This window comes from Anas acuta, chromosome 14, assembly GCF_963932015.1.
Source record: "Anas acuta chromosome 14, bAnaAcu1.1, whole genome shotgun sequence".
Classification (NCBI taxonomy): Eukaryota; Metazoa; Chordata; class Aves; order Anseriformes; family Anatidae; genus Anas; species Anas acuta.
The window spans coordinates 15,053,539-15,068,557 of NC_088992.1; the positions used below are offsets into that span (position 1 = coordinate 15,053,539).

At 37.4% G+C, this 15,019-nt stretch overlaps 1 protein-coding gene across 1 annotated transcript; it reads right to left on the reverse strand.

Moving 5' to 3' along the window:
- Positions 1 to 313: 313 nt before the first annotated feature.
- Positions 314 to 15,006, reverse strand: FOXI1 (forkhead box I1). Its single transcript, XM_068697862.1, has 2 exons — positions 3,375 to 15,006; positions 314 to 2,287 (listed from the first exon to the last, which is right to left on the reverse strand). The coding sequence occupies exons 1-2, from the start codon at positions 3,946 to 3,948 to the stop codon at positions 1,734 to 1,736; spliced, it is 1,128 nt and encodes a 375-aa protein (XP_068553963.1). The 5' UTR covers positions 3,949 to 15,006; the 3' UTR covers positions 314 to 1,733.
- Positions 15,007 to 15,019: the final 13 nt, after the last annotated feature.

The window sequence follows — 15,019 nt, forward strand, 5'->3', positions numbered from 1 at the left end:
AGGAAAGATTGCAGTCATATTTTGGCCAACTAGCATGTGAAAATCTAGCCTGGTATCTTAATTTTAAATGACTGGCACCACTTTCCAACAGGGAAATCATAAGGGTGATTTTTATTTAGTGATTGTATTTTGCATAATAGCAGCAATTACATTCCTTGGGCATGAAAATTTTGATTGCATAGACATACTATCTCACTCTGACCTTATTTGAATATTATACTGTGTTTTCCTTGGGCAAACTGCACAAGAACTATTAAAGAGGTTTTTAAAGGAATAGGAAGTATAGTACACACACACACACACACACACACTCTTCTATACAAATTCTTTATTAAAAATGCTTCCAGGGTTGCCTGTAACAAAACTATATCCATGTATAGTTTAAAAAAAAAAAATCAAGACATAACAGTATCTATTACAATGCATTAGTATGTTTTCCATCATTCTGGAAGTCTGGTCAGTGCACAGCTATGAACAGTTAAACCACAGTTAAGCTCAGCCTCTATGCACGCTGCAGGCTCTGCATTCTGAGATGTTACTCTACATAAATGTGGAACTTGATCCAACTCTTGGTTTGAAAAAAAAAATACGTGTTTTGAAATTTTGTTTGTGGCTACAGTAGAACGTAAAAAAAAAAACAAAAAACAAAAAACAAACACAACATTATTCCTAATATTTACACAATAACAAGACAATTGCACAGACTTTTACAAAAAGACAAAAAACAAATATAGTACAGGGTCTTTTTTCACTACCTATAGCCAATTCTTCTGAAGATACAGCTTTTGGAATTGAAGCTCCGAGGCAGTTAACCTTTCTGCCTCCCATTTCTCCACCCTGCTCCCCGCCCCAACCTTCACACCACATTCAAATTCTTTTCTTAGTAGAAATGATTTATGTAGAACTTGAAAATAGAACAAATATCCTTTCTTCTAAGAGAACGTATTAAAAATACAGGCAGATCCTGATTTCCTTATGTGAATAGATTTCTATGGGTAAGGCAAACAAAATTTGACCCTGTACTTCTACTTTAAAACATGAATATCTGATTGCACCAGCAGAAGACAACTCCATTATATTTTGTTATGCTTCCCTTCGGTTTCAAAATGAACATTGTGTCCATGACACTAGCCTGCTTCACAGCCATATTCCCCTTGGCAGTGAAAGGGGATGAGAATTTAGCCAATGCATGCACTAGGATTAGAGAAACCCAGAAAGAGCACTCACCCTTCAAGTGTTGGTTGTTACTCACTGTATACTAGTTTTGGCTATAGATCCTTCAGTGTCTCAGAAAAGCTTTGTCCAAATAAAAACTTGCCAAATGCATCTAGTACAGATGGACTATATCAGTGAGAAGTAATTTACAGATATAGCTACATTTATGTTAGTGCTTTAAAAGCATCGCAGCATTATTAGTGCCATGCCTGAAAATGTTTCCTGCCTAAGGTAAACAGTAACTCCTGTCAAGGATGTCCATAGAGGACCATGGTTGGCAGCAGTGCAAGCATGGTCTCCCATATGACCTCTTCATTATTGCTGCTGTTTTGATCCCTGCTTTTTTATGGGAAGCTGCCAAATGTGGAGTGCTTGGGATCTGAATAAGTATGATGGGTAAAAAGTTTGGGGCTGTCAGAAGGTAGGATGCAATGTAGAGACAATAGGCTAACACTTATCCACTTACAGATCATTTCCTCTCATAAACAGCTATATTTTGATGTCTTAGGATCCCTTATTTAAACCTCTGTTCCCTCCCTAGAAAACAGAGTGTTATTTGTGCTGATACTGCTGTAAAAATGGGTGTTAAACTGGTTGAGCACTGAGTTACTATAGCCAAGGTGACTAGAAGGCATAGAATTGGACCACTCTCCCACACCATGACTGGCTATATTAGAGAGCGGAGAGTAGGAGTTAAAGCCTACCACGTTCTGTCCCATTTTGTCAATGGGTTCAGCGTTAAGTCCCAATGGCACTGAGCGGCCCACTGAGTTAGAGCCATTGACATAGGCAGTCATACTAGAAAGGAAGTTACTAAGGCATGGACTGCTGGAAGATGGAGGTGGAGAGCCTTTATCATGTGAATTGTCAGTCCCAGGTGAGGAGTTTTCCAAGATATCCTGATGCTCTACAGCTTTGGGGCTGCCAGTCAGGGCACTATCCTCGGATTTCTCAGATGCAAGAGAAGCAGTGCTAGCCCCAATGTCAGACTTCCTTTTTCTCTTTCTGCGGAAGTTTCCATTGTCAAACATCTTTTCACAGTTCGGGTCCAGAGTCCAGTAATTCCCTTTTCCTGTTGAGGGGGGACAAATGTACATTTTTAGTTTTAAAATATACACATATTTACACAATACACAATATACACAGCAAAGAGCAGTTTTCTTTGACTTTTCAATGTTTCTCTCACAGAAACAGAAAAATTACTTGAACAAAAAATACACATATTTAACCACAAAAAGCAGAAGTCTCTTAAATTCAGGGGAAAAAAATGGTGTAAAGTGTTTCGCCTGTGTCCTGTAGCCCTTTCCCACACAGCAAAAACTACAAGTGGAACCACTAAGAGGGCTTTTTTTTTTTTTCCCCCACTTTTTGTTTGTCTCAGCGTGAGAATGAGGTTTTCAGTGGATAGCTGTCCTCTACATTTACAGTACAGAGTAATCAAATCCCATAATGGGTTGCTCCTCCAGGTTCAGCGTGGTAGACTAAGTCACTAACAAGCTAGAACCAGATCTTTGACTCTCTCAGGCAGCATAATTGAACGACTTTTAAATGTTCCCAGTGGTTCTCAACAGCTATTGATAGAAAACAATAAATAAAGGAACAATCTGACAACATATCAGCCAAGTGTGATTCCAAGCAAAACACTATTTGAAGTGAACAAAACAAAAGCAGGCTGCTCTCCTCAAGAGAATTATTGTTGACTCCCTAAAGCCACTGGATTTCTTTAACCAATCTGAATTTTCTTTATCCTCTTTCCATTAGTTCTCGGTTAAGCTTGATATAAGTCAGATGTGTTACACCAAATGTTTTTTTCTGATGTGACTTGCTCAGTCTGCTCCTATGCTTGCTCAGCTGCATGCTCTGCACATTGATCAGTTCTCAGGAGGCTTGGAGAGATAAAGAATCCCCTTCCCTGCAGCGATTTAGTAGCAACATTGATTCAGAATTCAGCTATGCATAGTTGCCTTCTAATACATCCCCATGAAAACAGAGAACTTACTGAATATATACCCCAAATCTAGGCTATTGGGTCTCTTTATGATTTATTTCACATTGTAAGTAGTTGTTTTTTTTTTTTTTTTTTTTTTAAGTGGAAAATTTTCATTTTAAAATTAATCAAGTTTGGAGGGGAAATCAAACAAACAAACGGGGAACTGTACCTGGATCATCTTCATCTCTGGGCACCTTCTTGAAGCAATCATTGAGAGACAAGTTGTGCCGAATGGAGTTCTGCCAGCCAGCTTTGCTTTTGTTATAAAATGGGAAGTTGTCAGCCACGTACTGGTAGATTTGGCTGAGAGTCAGCCTCTTTTCTGGTGCTCCATGGATAGCCATGGCAATAAGTGCAGAGTAGGAATAAGGTGGTCTAACCAACTTCATGAGCTCTTCTTGGGATGGGAGAGGAAGCCAGCCGAGGTCGGTTCCTCCCAAGCCGTGCATATTAGGCAAGAGCTGCCGTTGCATCCCGTAAGACTGAGGAATGAAAGGACTGGCATTGGATCCAGGCAGGTATTGTGGTGGGGTAATGGAAGGTCCATTTAGCCAGAGGTAAGGGTTGGGAGTTGCATTGTAGTCCGTTGTCTCAAAAGTGCTTGGTCGCTGTGGACTAGGGATATTCTGTGGATGGAAAAAGTTCTCATAGTAGATATTCATCTCTGGAGGTTCTTGACCAATATTTGGAAATTGTGGGCTGCAGCGCGGTGGAGAGTGCGTCTGTGGATCGAAGGAGCTCATGCTCTAACACAGGCAGCTGATAAGTTATGACACACCTGTGCTAGTTCTCCTTTCCTGACACAGGTGCATCACCTATGCCCTTCCCTACCTACTTATGCACCTGTAAATGTTTTGGCTTGTACTGCAGGCTCCACCCCATGGCCCTGAGTGGCTGCAGATGAGGACGATATCCTTTTGGAATGCTGGCAGTCCCAGCCAGTCATTGATGTCACATCAACTGAACGTGAAAGTTACAACTGTTTATCTTCTTAAATGAATTGAAGGAATTTTCCACTAATATGATGCACGTAAAGACAGCCTAAGGTGCCTTGAAGTTAAAACCCCTCATTGGAGGTCCACCTCTTTCTACCTTTTACAAAGGAGTTTTAGCATGTAGTTTTTCTTTCTTTTAAAATAAAAACAGTTTTGTTCTGCTGCTGCTTGCACCCCAGAATGCAAAAACCATTGTCATTTGTCAATGAAACAGTAGGCATACTTTAACATTAAAAAAAGAAAAAGAAAGAAAGAAAAGGTCAGACCTCCTTTTCCTTCTGTAACTTTAATTGCAACTTGCTTGTACTTGCCCCTAGGCAATCACAGTACTACAGGCAAATTCTGCAATTGGTTACTCACGTGAGTAGTCTCACTGATGTAAAGGGAATTGCTTATTAAAGTAAGGTTTAATCTTATGAGGAAAGAAAAACAAAAAAAATAAACCCAACACGCTTAATCATCAAACCTTTCATTAGAGCTTAAGTAGGTGAACTAAAATGGGAAATCATTATTTGCTGCTTCCTCTTTGCTGCAGGATTGGTGCAAAGAGGTCATAAAACCTCTTAGCAGAATTTCCAAGCAAGAAAGAGACAGGTTGCAGTACAGCTTTTTTCCAGCTTATTTCCAACTTCTTTTGTAGCTATAAAGACAAAAAAAAAAAAAAATGATTCCTTAGAAATAACAAATGAGCAAAAGCTTCTAGCCATTTAATGACTTGCAAAAATACCTTCTGCATGATACCTTGCATGATACCCTGCGCTTACAGATGTGAAAAAGCAAAGCTGCAACCTCATCAACACCTGTCTCAGGATGAGAAAACTCTTACATTGTACAACTGCATAAAAAACTCCACTGTAGTTAAAAGCATACCTCCAGTACAACAGAAATGATATTTGCAATTTATTTTTTCTTCATCAAAGGTACATACATATATTTGGAATTTCACTCAGCCTTAATAACTCATGCAATTAAAGAAAGTCCTACTATGACAAGCCTTGAAGATGGTGCTAGTCCCATAATTTCTGCAAAAACGTGGGCTTTGATCTGTAGATTTGAATCCCAGGCTGTAACAAACACTTTTCTGCTTTGTCATACATTGATTAATTCACTTGATCTTAAGTGCTGCAGCACCACCAAGATTCGACCCCTCCACAGTATTGGAGTGATTCACCTGTGTCATATTGTTACTTTGAAAGGTATGAAAAATATCACTAGAAATACAACTGGAATATTGAGTACAGAGTGACAAAGCTAGCTGATTTGCCACCTTGGGAATGCCTTTCTACATCTGTTATATAACAAATACATAGTTTCACTGCACATAAAATCATTTGTACTACAAGTACGGATGAACATATGGATATTTTAATTTGAATGACCAGGAGTTCAGTGCTTGTAAATGTTAACTAGGCTATGCATATACACGTTAAACAGACAAAAGTTTAGTAGAACATAGCGGGGCTGGTTTATTTTTTATGTGGCATCCACTGAGCAAAAAGCATGGCTTGGACATAAAACCAAATAATGAGCCATTTTTCAGGAAATAATAATGCAAGTATATCCCTTCTCATGGAAACTATCTAAAACCAATTTTCTCTCTATAAGAATCTCAGTTACAAATGTGAAAGGCTGAGCAACACTTCTTACAACTTGATAACTTACTAAAATATAGATAGCTTTTAGAAGTATATATGTAGTCCCGAAAATGCTATTATTATAAATATTGCTAATTAAAAGCAAAACAACACAGTATTCACAGAGGAGTCGATGGAACAAAATGTTAAAGAAATGCTCAAATGAATAAAAACAGGACTTGCTTTTACAATGAAATAAAACTCATAATATAGTGTAAAAAGAAAACATAATAAATCTTCGGTCCTCTGAACAAATTATCTTTTTACCACCCACTACAGCTTCTCCACCCCCACAAAAAAACACAACCAACCAAAAAAAAAACAAGACCCCCCCCCCCCCCCCACACACACACACTCCCACCTTGCTAATGTATTACTGCTTAAGGTTTGTTTATACCAAGAAATAAAATTCAGCTCACTGCAATGTGGACTTTGATGAGCATCATCTAAATACTTACTCCCCAAGGTGTTCTGCATGCTTATTTACAGTTCAAATACACCGAGCTGGGTGCTGGGTGAACACTCGCAGGCTTAACAAAAGAAAAAAATATCACTTCTGCAAACAGATGATGAAGTTTGTAAAGCTTTCTCTGAAAATTAATCTTTATGAAGATTTGATGCTGTGCATTTTAGCAAGGTCAGCCCCTAAATTGTGCTCTACTGCTGCCTGAGAATGCATGTTTCTGCCAGACCTACCTTGATGTGACATTTGAGCAATATATTGGACAGATCTAAGCAAAGCAAGCACTGAGATGAAGAATGGCAAGTACTACTTCTAAAGCAATGAAATACAAAGACAACCGCAAGCTTCTGCTTAGGTAGCTCTCCGAGTGCAAAGGTCTGATCCCTCCCTGGCATGTGCATGCTGGCACAGCTTCTAGTGTAGACACGAGGTGATCACCAACATTTTTCTTCCAACTGACTGTGCCTGATTTACTCAGAAAGGCATATAAACAACGCCAGTAAAAATGGTACTTTGTGAGTAACATGGGCACACCTTACTGCCTGAGAATCACTGCAGCACTTGTTCCAGTATAGCACTTGAGGTGCAGATGCTCCTCAGGTACAGACAAAAGGCAACAAGGGAAGAATAAACGTTGCTCAAGTTGTGATTGCTCTGAGCAGGGCAACTAAGAAGTGGAGTTAATTGAGTCTGGCCAAGAATACTGCCTCGGGGTCTTCACCACTGAGACTGCTGTTCGTGGCAGGACTAGAAGGAGAAGATAGCAATTCCAGAAGTGGAGAAAGGAGAAGGAAAAATGGTGAGTCTTCAATACAATAAGTCTGGGCACATGTGAAATGCTGGCAAGGGTGTGCTAACAGATTGTGCTTGTGCCTGAAAAACTCTGAAAAGAAAATGGAAGCTGATGCTCGAGTCATAGCTTAGTGATCATGACTTTCAAAGATCACAGTGCATTGGATTTGGTGAGGTCTTTGTAGGCAGGATACATCACGTTTTTTAACACTTCATTTACTTAACTTTTTTTTTTTTTTTTTTTTTCCCCACTACAATACAGTACTGTACAGCCCTGAGGTGCACACGACTATCAATTATCAAGCCTCATCAACCACAGATTTTTGTCAACTTGTGTTATATGAAGATTTGCTCCTCTGGATTTCTTAAATGAAGCTCCAAAAAGCAAAACTTAGGCCAAGCCTCTGTGGAATAGTTCTTTTTGTGTGTGTTTTTAAAGTCAGCTCCTGCATATCCCTCTAGTCCTGCCAACCGTAATGTTTCTTCACACTTGGAAACAGTGCAATCCCTTTTACAAGGGAAACCATAATTGTCTGAAATCTTAGGTTATGAAGAGCTCAAAATACTTTCATTTAAACTGGGATTTCTCAGCATGATCACTTATGCTCCAAAGTAACCTATATATTCAGCATTTCTGAAACGTAGCAACCTGGTAGAACAATGTACACGCTAGCACACAGTAGAAAGCCAAAGCACAGGGGTCACAAGTTAGAGGAAAGCATGGGGAACTCTGTAGGTTTCTCTGGTATTTTTGGCTGCAATACTCCTAACTCTAGCTTCCTAACTGAATCATTTGAAACAATAAAGCCAAATAAAGAATGATGACTGCTAGTATCACAAGCACCTACCAGTCACCATGCTGTTCCACAGCATGATAGTTTTAGAGAACTTAGATCAAAAGCACCAGGGCTACATGATGCAAAACATGTGCTTGTGCAAATCCACTCTCACTGCCCAATTAGGTTCAAATTTTTGGTAGGGACTTCATCCTGGCAAACCTTACAACATACTGTGTAACACTTGTCCCCCATTTTGTCAGTACAAAGCACTCTGTCTCATGTGCTTTTGCTAATCTTCCAGAAAATGTTTATACTTGATTCAGATCATAATACATACATTCGTGGACCACAGGATTATTTGGCTGTATTTTTAATTAATATGAAGCTTTAGGCTGTACTGTTAACATTGTGTATAACGTAATCCAGGTGTATTATCACAGTTTAACACCTTACTGAAGAAAAGTTCATTTAAGTTATTTACGTGGTCACAAAGAAGAGGGAAGATGTTTTTAAAGAGAGTATATCTGCAAGTCAATAAACCAAGCAATGCAGCTTGTTTCAAACAATTCACACACTGAATTCAGAAATAATTCAGCATCCCTCAGTAAGACATTTTCATGTAAAGGCAAATCACCTATATTCTCAGTTACCTCAAAGTATTTGTAGAAGTCTTCATCCCTTATTCCAATAATCATCAGCACAGAGTATGCATAAAATAAACACCACTACCAGGAGAAATAAGATGTAGCAGACAAAAAGCTATATCAAGGTCACTGCAAAAGCACAGGAAATGTAGAACAGTATCACAAACCAAGGGAACTGAGCTTTATTTGTAGAAATGCAGGTTGAATACTAAATTAAAGGAAAAGGTAATACCATTTGGACCAGTGTCATTGATGTGGCAATGCTGGAATTACCTTAACATTTTTTAATCTTTCAGAGCAAATCCACTGTGGATTTTTCAAGCAACATTTATAACAGGGATTTTAGAAGACTGTAAAACCTTACAGGTGCTAGTTGATGTTTTCTGACCATAAGAACTGTGATAGTAAGAGTAGTCATAACTTCTGCTTCAAAAAAGACCTTCCATGATCTTGCCAACACATAATACGGTAGAGGGGATTAGGAGTACCCTGATTTAGGTATTATTCATGACAAGCAGTAGGCAGCAAGAAATTAGAAACTTCCATTTGGCTGCCTCTGGCTTTGCTGCATTTAGATACACAACTATGCTCAGCCCTGGGAGGGAGGGATACCTCAAGTATAAACCAGAGATGGACAGATTCTGCAACTAAATTCTTCTCATTATTATAATCTGTGGTGTTGCTCAGTTCTGGGAAACTGGTACAAATACAGACACTCCAATCAACCATATTTTAACAACCTCACTGCTCCTACCAGCTTCCAAACAACCAAAATGCTTGCCAGTTTCAGATGATTTGCTTATTCTTCTGTGCCTGCATCTCTAAAAGTTTGCTTATACTAGAGATAAATAGTTATAAAATCCAGTGAGGTATTGTATGGATATCAGCTGTGTTTATCTAGCAAATTAATCAGTACACTTTTCCAAAGGCCTTCAAAGTTAAAATTCTTGTACATTTTCAATAAGATACACACCAAAGAAAAATTAGTAACAGGCTAATACTTCAATTTGAGTCAGATTTCAGCATCAAGGTATTTGCTTATGCAAACAAATCAGCTTTAGGTCATTGAAAAGACATTTTAGAAAAATGGATTTTCCAGAAAACATAACTTTTTTTTTTTTTTTTCCCCCACTCTTTTATTCATGGTGCTCTCTATGCCCTTTGGTGCTTGCATAACACACACTTGGGGAAATTAATTAGCAACTAAAAGGGCTGAGTGAACTGGTACAAGTGTAAGTGCAGTGAACTACTCTATGGACACACCCAGTCATAGCTAGACTTTAAGTTGTTTTAATTTAACCAAGATTTTACTGTTAATCCTTGCACTTCCAGTTGCTCCACTTTGTTTTTCCTGCTATCTGGGTAGGCACATCAGTAATTTGTTCTCATATATGGGTACAGTACTGCAACCACTTACCTCCCCCTACTGGCAATTTTTGAAAATGTAAAATGTATTGAATTAAGATCTAGCCTAGTTAGCTTTGTCAGTTTCTAGACTAGTGTAATCACCGTCTGCTTAGCAATATTATATATAGATAATTAATTTCTGAGAACAGTAATTCTGATAGTAAAACTAACAATTGGTATATAGAAACAATTTTTAACTTTTTCCATATTAGAATAATTCATATACTTTAAAATTCTTTGCAGAAACACTGGTATGTTAAGAGACTTAAATCTTTCAAGTTCATTTCCTTTGCTCTTTTGTTTTCAAATACTGATCTCTAAGAGTACTGTTTTCTTGTCTTGTTAAAAGTCTAAAGGCAGTTGTTAAGAAAGACTCTACCAATTGAAGCTTTATGCATTAGTACTATAGCTTGTGTCAAAGCACTACTGAGCGTGTCAAAACAACTGAAGTCATGTAGCAAAGACTTCACATTCCTAAATATTTGTAGAACCAGGGTATCCAACCATAACATGATTTATTGTGTGACAGTTTACAACTGTATTTGCAAAAAGAACTGCATCTGGAGCACCTCTGTTCAGGGCTACTTTCTTATATATAAAAACATACTAGTGAACATCACATGGAAAATCTTTCATCAAACTCTGTCATACATGGAGGTTTAAGTCTTATTTTAGTTACAATAAGAATGTAAAATGCCTACTTCATGTAAATAATCTCCTTTGGCTGCAGGCCTACCAGCTCGTGGTGTAGACACCTTAAATGATTGACTTCTGGTATCTGTAAGCTTTCCTGTACCTTTTCAATCAATCACCTCTTAAACCCATTGTAACACCAACAGCCACCTACCTTCAGGTGAACTAGTTAAGTATTCAAGTTAATGGGCATGCCTATGAAGTGTTATCTGTGAATGAAAAAGGTTACTGTTAGAGTCATTAACAATCTGTTAGTAAACGCTGGTTGACTACCCACATGCATAATGGGGCTGCAGCATGTACTAAATGTCATGAAAAAAATCTTTAACACAGAAACTATATTTGTTAAAGAATGGACACTCACAGTGACTGTTCAATTCTAGGCTCAGACATATGAAAGATCATTCAAGGCACAGTAGACTTTCTGCTATCCTGGAAGAACAAAACAGCATTGAAAACAGATAATTTGGTCCAATTTGGTCAGATGAAACTGTCCTACTTGCCTGAAAACCACGATCATATTTATGTAATATTTTAAAGTTACCAAATCCACAGTCTACCTCAGGTTTGTTTGCAGAATAATTATTCCTTTACAGTGTTAATCTTTAGCACACACAGCATGATGATAGCAAATCAGAACAGAAAATTACAGACTGAGTCAATAAAGAACTACTCTCGTCACCCCATAGCAGTAAACATTGTGAATGCTGAAGTCCTTACATCTTGTTAGCAGCCCTGGGATGTTGCTCAATGTTCTCTCTTAAAAGGACCTTGAACACTCAAAAGCAAGTAGGAACTCAGTTCTGGAAGGAAAATACAAATGAATACTCTAATAATGCCAGTGCAATTTCAAGGCAACAAGGATGGGAGATGGCTGGTAAGCATTTTTAATGTAGCCCTCTATCCCTGGGAAAATACATAGTAAGATGGAAATATCCACCTCCAAAAATTACAAGAGAACAGATCCTTAAACTATTTGTCCTTCTTGATCATTTATTTATTTATTTTATTTATTTATTCATTTTTAAAGGGATGACTCAAAAGAGAGTTTGGCTTTAAATTAGCTGAATTCTGTTGATTTCTGAATGGGAAGGACCCTGTGTTTGAATGGTAAGTCATCACTTTTATTCCCCTACAGTATGGAGAATCAATCTGGGATATGATTTTACAACAGAATGTCCTAGGCCTAGATGATTCCTATATTGATGTCAGAATACACAGAACTAGACTCTGGGACATTTTTTTTTTCACTTGGATTATGCTGAAGCTGGAACAACAAGGAAAACAAAATAAATTGTTTTCCTGTTAGGTAAGTCAAAATCCTTAAAATGAAAGAGCAAGAAAATTACATGTTTAGATGGCTTTATGCACAAGTCCTGGACCACAGCTGAATTAACAAAATAAATAAATAAATAAATAGATAAATTTAATAAACAAAACTGCTTTCTTCCATCCTACCTTTATATTTTAGTAACATATTTAACAGCTTTTCTCATTTAGATGTGCCCTCATCCCATGATCACGGTGGAACAAACTTACTTGAGAGCTCGACTACCTTTAGATTGATTCAAGTTATATCTTGATTTCAAAGATGCTTCCACTTCTCTGACTGAGGTGGAAGTAAAAATCCATTGATAAGCAGACACGATAGAGCTGCTTCAATATTGTGACCTTAGTGACCAGCTTTGATTCAGATTCTGCAGAGTTGTAAGGATAATAAAATTGTTATATCCTATCCCAAACACAATCAACAAGGAAAATGAAAGCAGAGATCCAATGATATCGAATGTATCTTTGGACTCCATAGCGAACAAGCAACGTGGTACCCATTACTTCACCCAAAATTCCACTCTTTTACCGGAAAGATTACAGACTGCAAATTATACAGAAAAAAAAAAAAAAAAGTCCACTGTCAAGCAGTACCTACAACAAATACACAGATGTATCGCACATTAAGTCTTAGTTCAAGACCAAAATGTGTTCCTGGGGTAAATAAAATTTTTATGAAAATTCTCCTTCCCACTGTGTTCAGAAACGTGACCCTACTGACTTCAGTCTGAACACTTCCCTCCAGGTTACCCCAGCTGATTTTTACTGAATTTTTAAGAGCACTAAGTTCAAAAGAGCCTGAATAATTGAGTTGTCATTTCATAATGAGAACTTGTACAGTTTGCTGTGCATTATGTTGTGCAAACAAGGACAGATTGAACACCCAAGCTAGTGCCAAATCAATTCAAGAATGCTCCAGAATACCTTGATATAGCAGAATGCACACATTTGCCATCTAAGAGCAGACCTCATACTCCACTGACAGCAGCTCTTCTGGAGCTAGACCACTCCATCATAGATAAATCCCAGTGCCTGTGTCTAAAATTCAGACATCTAGTTAACTGAACATAATGGCATGCAGCTTAAATGCATATTACACTGTTGCAGCTTGACAGCTTTCTGCAAGTCAACACATACAACTGTAGCTGCATATGCAGCCTTTTCTATCCCATGCTAAACACAGATTATTACAGACCCATGTTACTCAGTCCAAATCCTTACTGTCAAGCAATCCTGAAAGCCAGGCTGTTACTGTCCAGTCTATCTGAAATGTCCGTGAGAATTGGAATGAACTCTGTCAGAAAACACACATGAAAACATTGTTGTCTCCATAAATGCGTTTCTGACCTTGCATGTTGAGAGGTGGTGGAGCCATACAGATTACAGGTGAAGCTACACATGCTTCATTAATTCCCTGGGACAGCAGCCAAAGCCTAACCCTATCCTGAAGTAAATTTCTACCCTTTGTGATTCACTATTTTATTCACATATATTTAATATTTACATATAAAAAAAAAAAAAAGTCAAATAAGGATGGATGCCACCTGAGAATACCGCCTTCTGCATACATGACTTAAAGGCCTGTTCAGCTTTTGACAGAAATTACAATAATTAGTATTGAGATTTATGCTTTAAAATAGATGTTACCAGTTTGGCACACTTATACTTCATTATTTCAGGGCATCACTTGCTGTTTATTTGGACTAAACGTCAGAATGCACAGTTTCTGGAAACTTGTGAGTGGCTGTGGAGTTTGACGTTCAAACAACATCCTTTGAATCTCAGGTCCATGTATGATTTGTTCTTGACAGATATTTTTTTCTGAGTTATTTTTGTTTTTCTGATCAGAGTTGATTTACATGATTTCAAGCTTGAAAAAGATCAAGCTGGCAAGAATTTGAATCTGTGATACTGGACAAACTAATATGATTTTTGTTGATATTTGGTAAGTTAAATGTGAATCTAAACCCTGCATTGAAAATTACACTAACCAAATCAAAACACAAGCCTGACCCTTGAACCTCAACAACAAAATACTCAACACAAAACTTTCTTTTGATGTTGTTTTCCTGGCATTTGTTTCTGGGTTCTTTTTATTTTTCCACTCTTCATACATTTTTTTTTTGTACCACAGCCTTAAATTCTAGTTTATATAACAGATTGAGCTAAAACTCTTCCATTCCAATCTCGTGTAAAAGCATAGCTACAAGACAAAATAAGCAGAAATTAATGTTTAAGGTATCTTTACAAAATAAACAGATGTTAAATCATTTTTTTCCTCACTCATTACCTGTAAAACAAAACCTTTTCTTCAGAAAAAAAAAATATTTTGTGATATCAATATTTCTTCAATGAATCTGCAAATAATGGTGAAAGACAGCTTGAGTACTCTCCTCCTTCTTCCCTCAGGTTGGCAAGATGCAAAACATGTACCCCTCAGCTTTTCACTGAGATACCTACCCAATTAAACTGAGCTGTTTTTTTCTATAAAAGCTTTGTTCTTCGTTTATGCTTCTTCAGAAGCATTATCAAGTTGCTGTGAAAGGCAAATGAAGAAAGAAAAGAAAAAAGAAAAAACAAACAAACAAAAAAAAAAAACAGTGCCAATTTTCATGGCAAAAATCCTATAGTTAGTGTTAAAACTGGACCTTTTTTTTTTTTTTTCTCTCTCTACTGTTATTTTAGGCAAAAATTTGTTTTGGTGAAGTATTAGCTTCAATGGCAAATATTTCAAACTTCCCACTTGCTAATTATTTCTGTAGAAAACAGCCTCAAACTGACAACTAGCAATGAGTCTAAGCTAATGAGTCTAATTAGTTTATTTAAGTTAAACATAAGATTGTTTAGAGCAATAGTTAGGCTTAGAACAAACCGAAGTTGCCTTTCTGTTGATTCTATCATTCAGCAAGAATATGTTAATCTCTTTCTCTTACCCAAACCCATTTAAATGGCAACTTTTAATTTTGGACAATATACTTGCCTTTAGAAATAACTGGCAGGTTTAAAGAAAAATGAGATGCTGACCTGTGCTGTCTATCTTCATGCTGATAAGGCATTATCTTCCAACTCTGCCTCTTA

Coding starts and splice junctions, on each gene's coding strand:
- FOXI1 (XM_068697862.1), bottom strand. CDS start 3,948: ATGAGCTCCTTCGATCCACAGACGCACTCTCCACCGCGCTGCAGCCCA. Junction 2,288..3,374: donor CAGAGATGAAGATGATCCAG/GTACAGTTCCCC, acceptor CCCCCTCAACAG/GAAAAGGGAATTACTGGACT.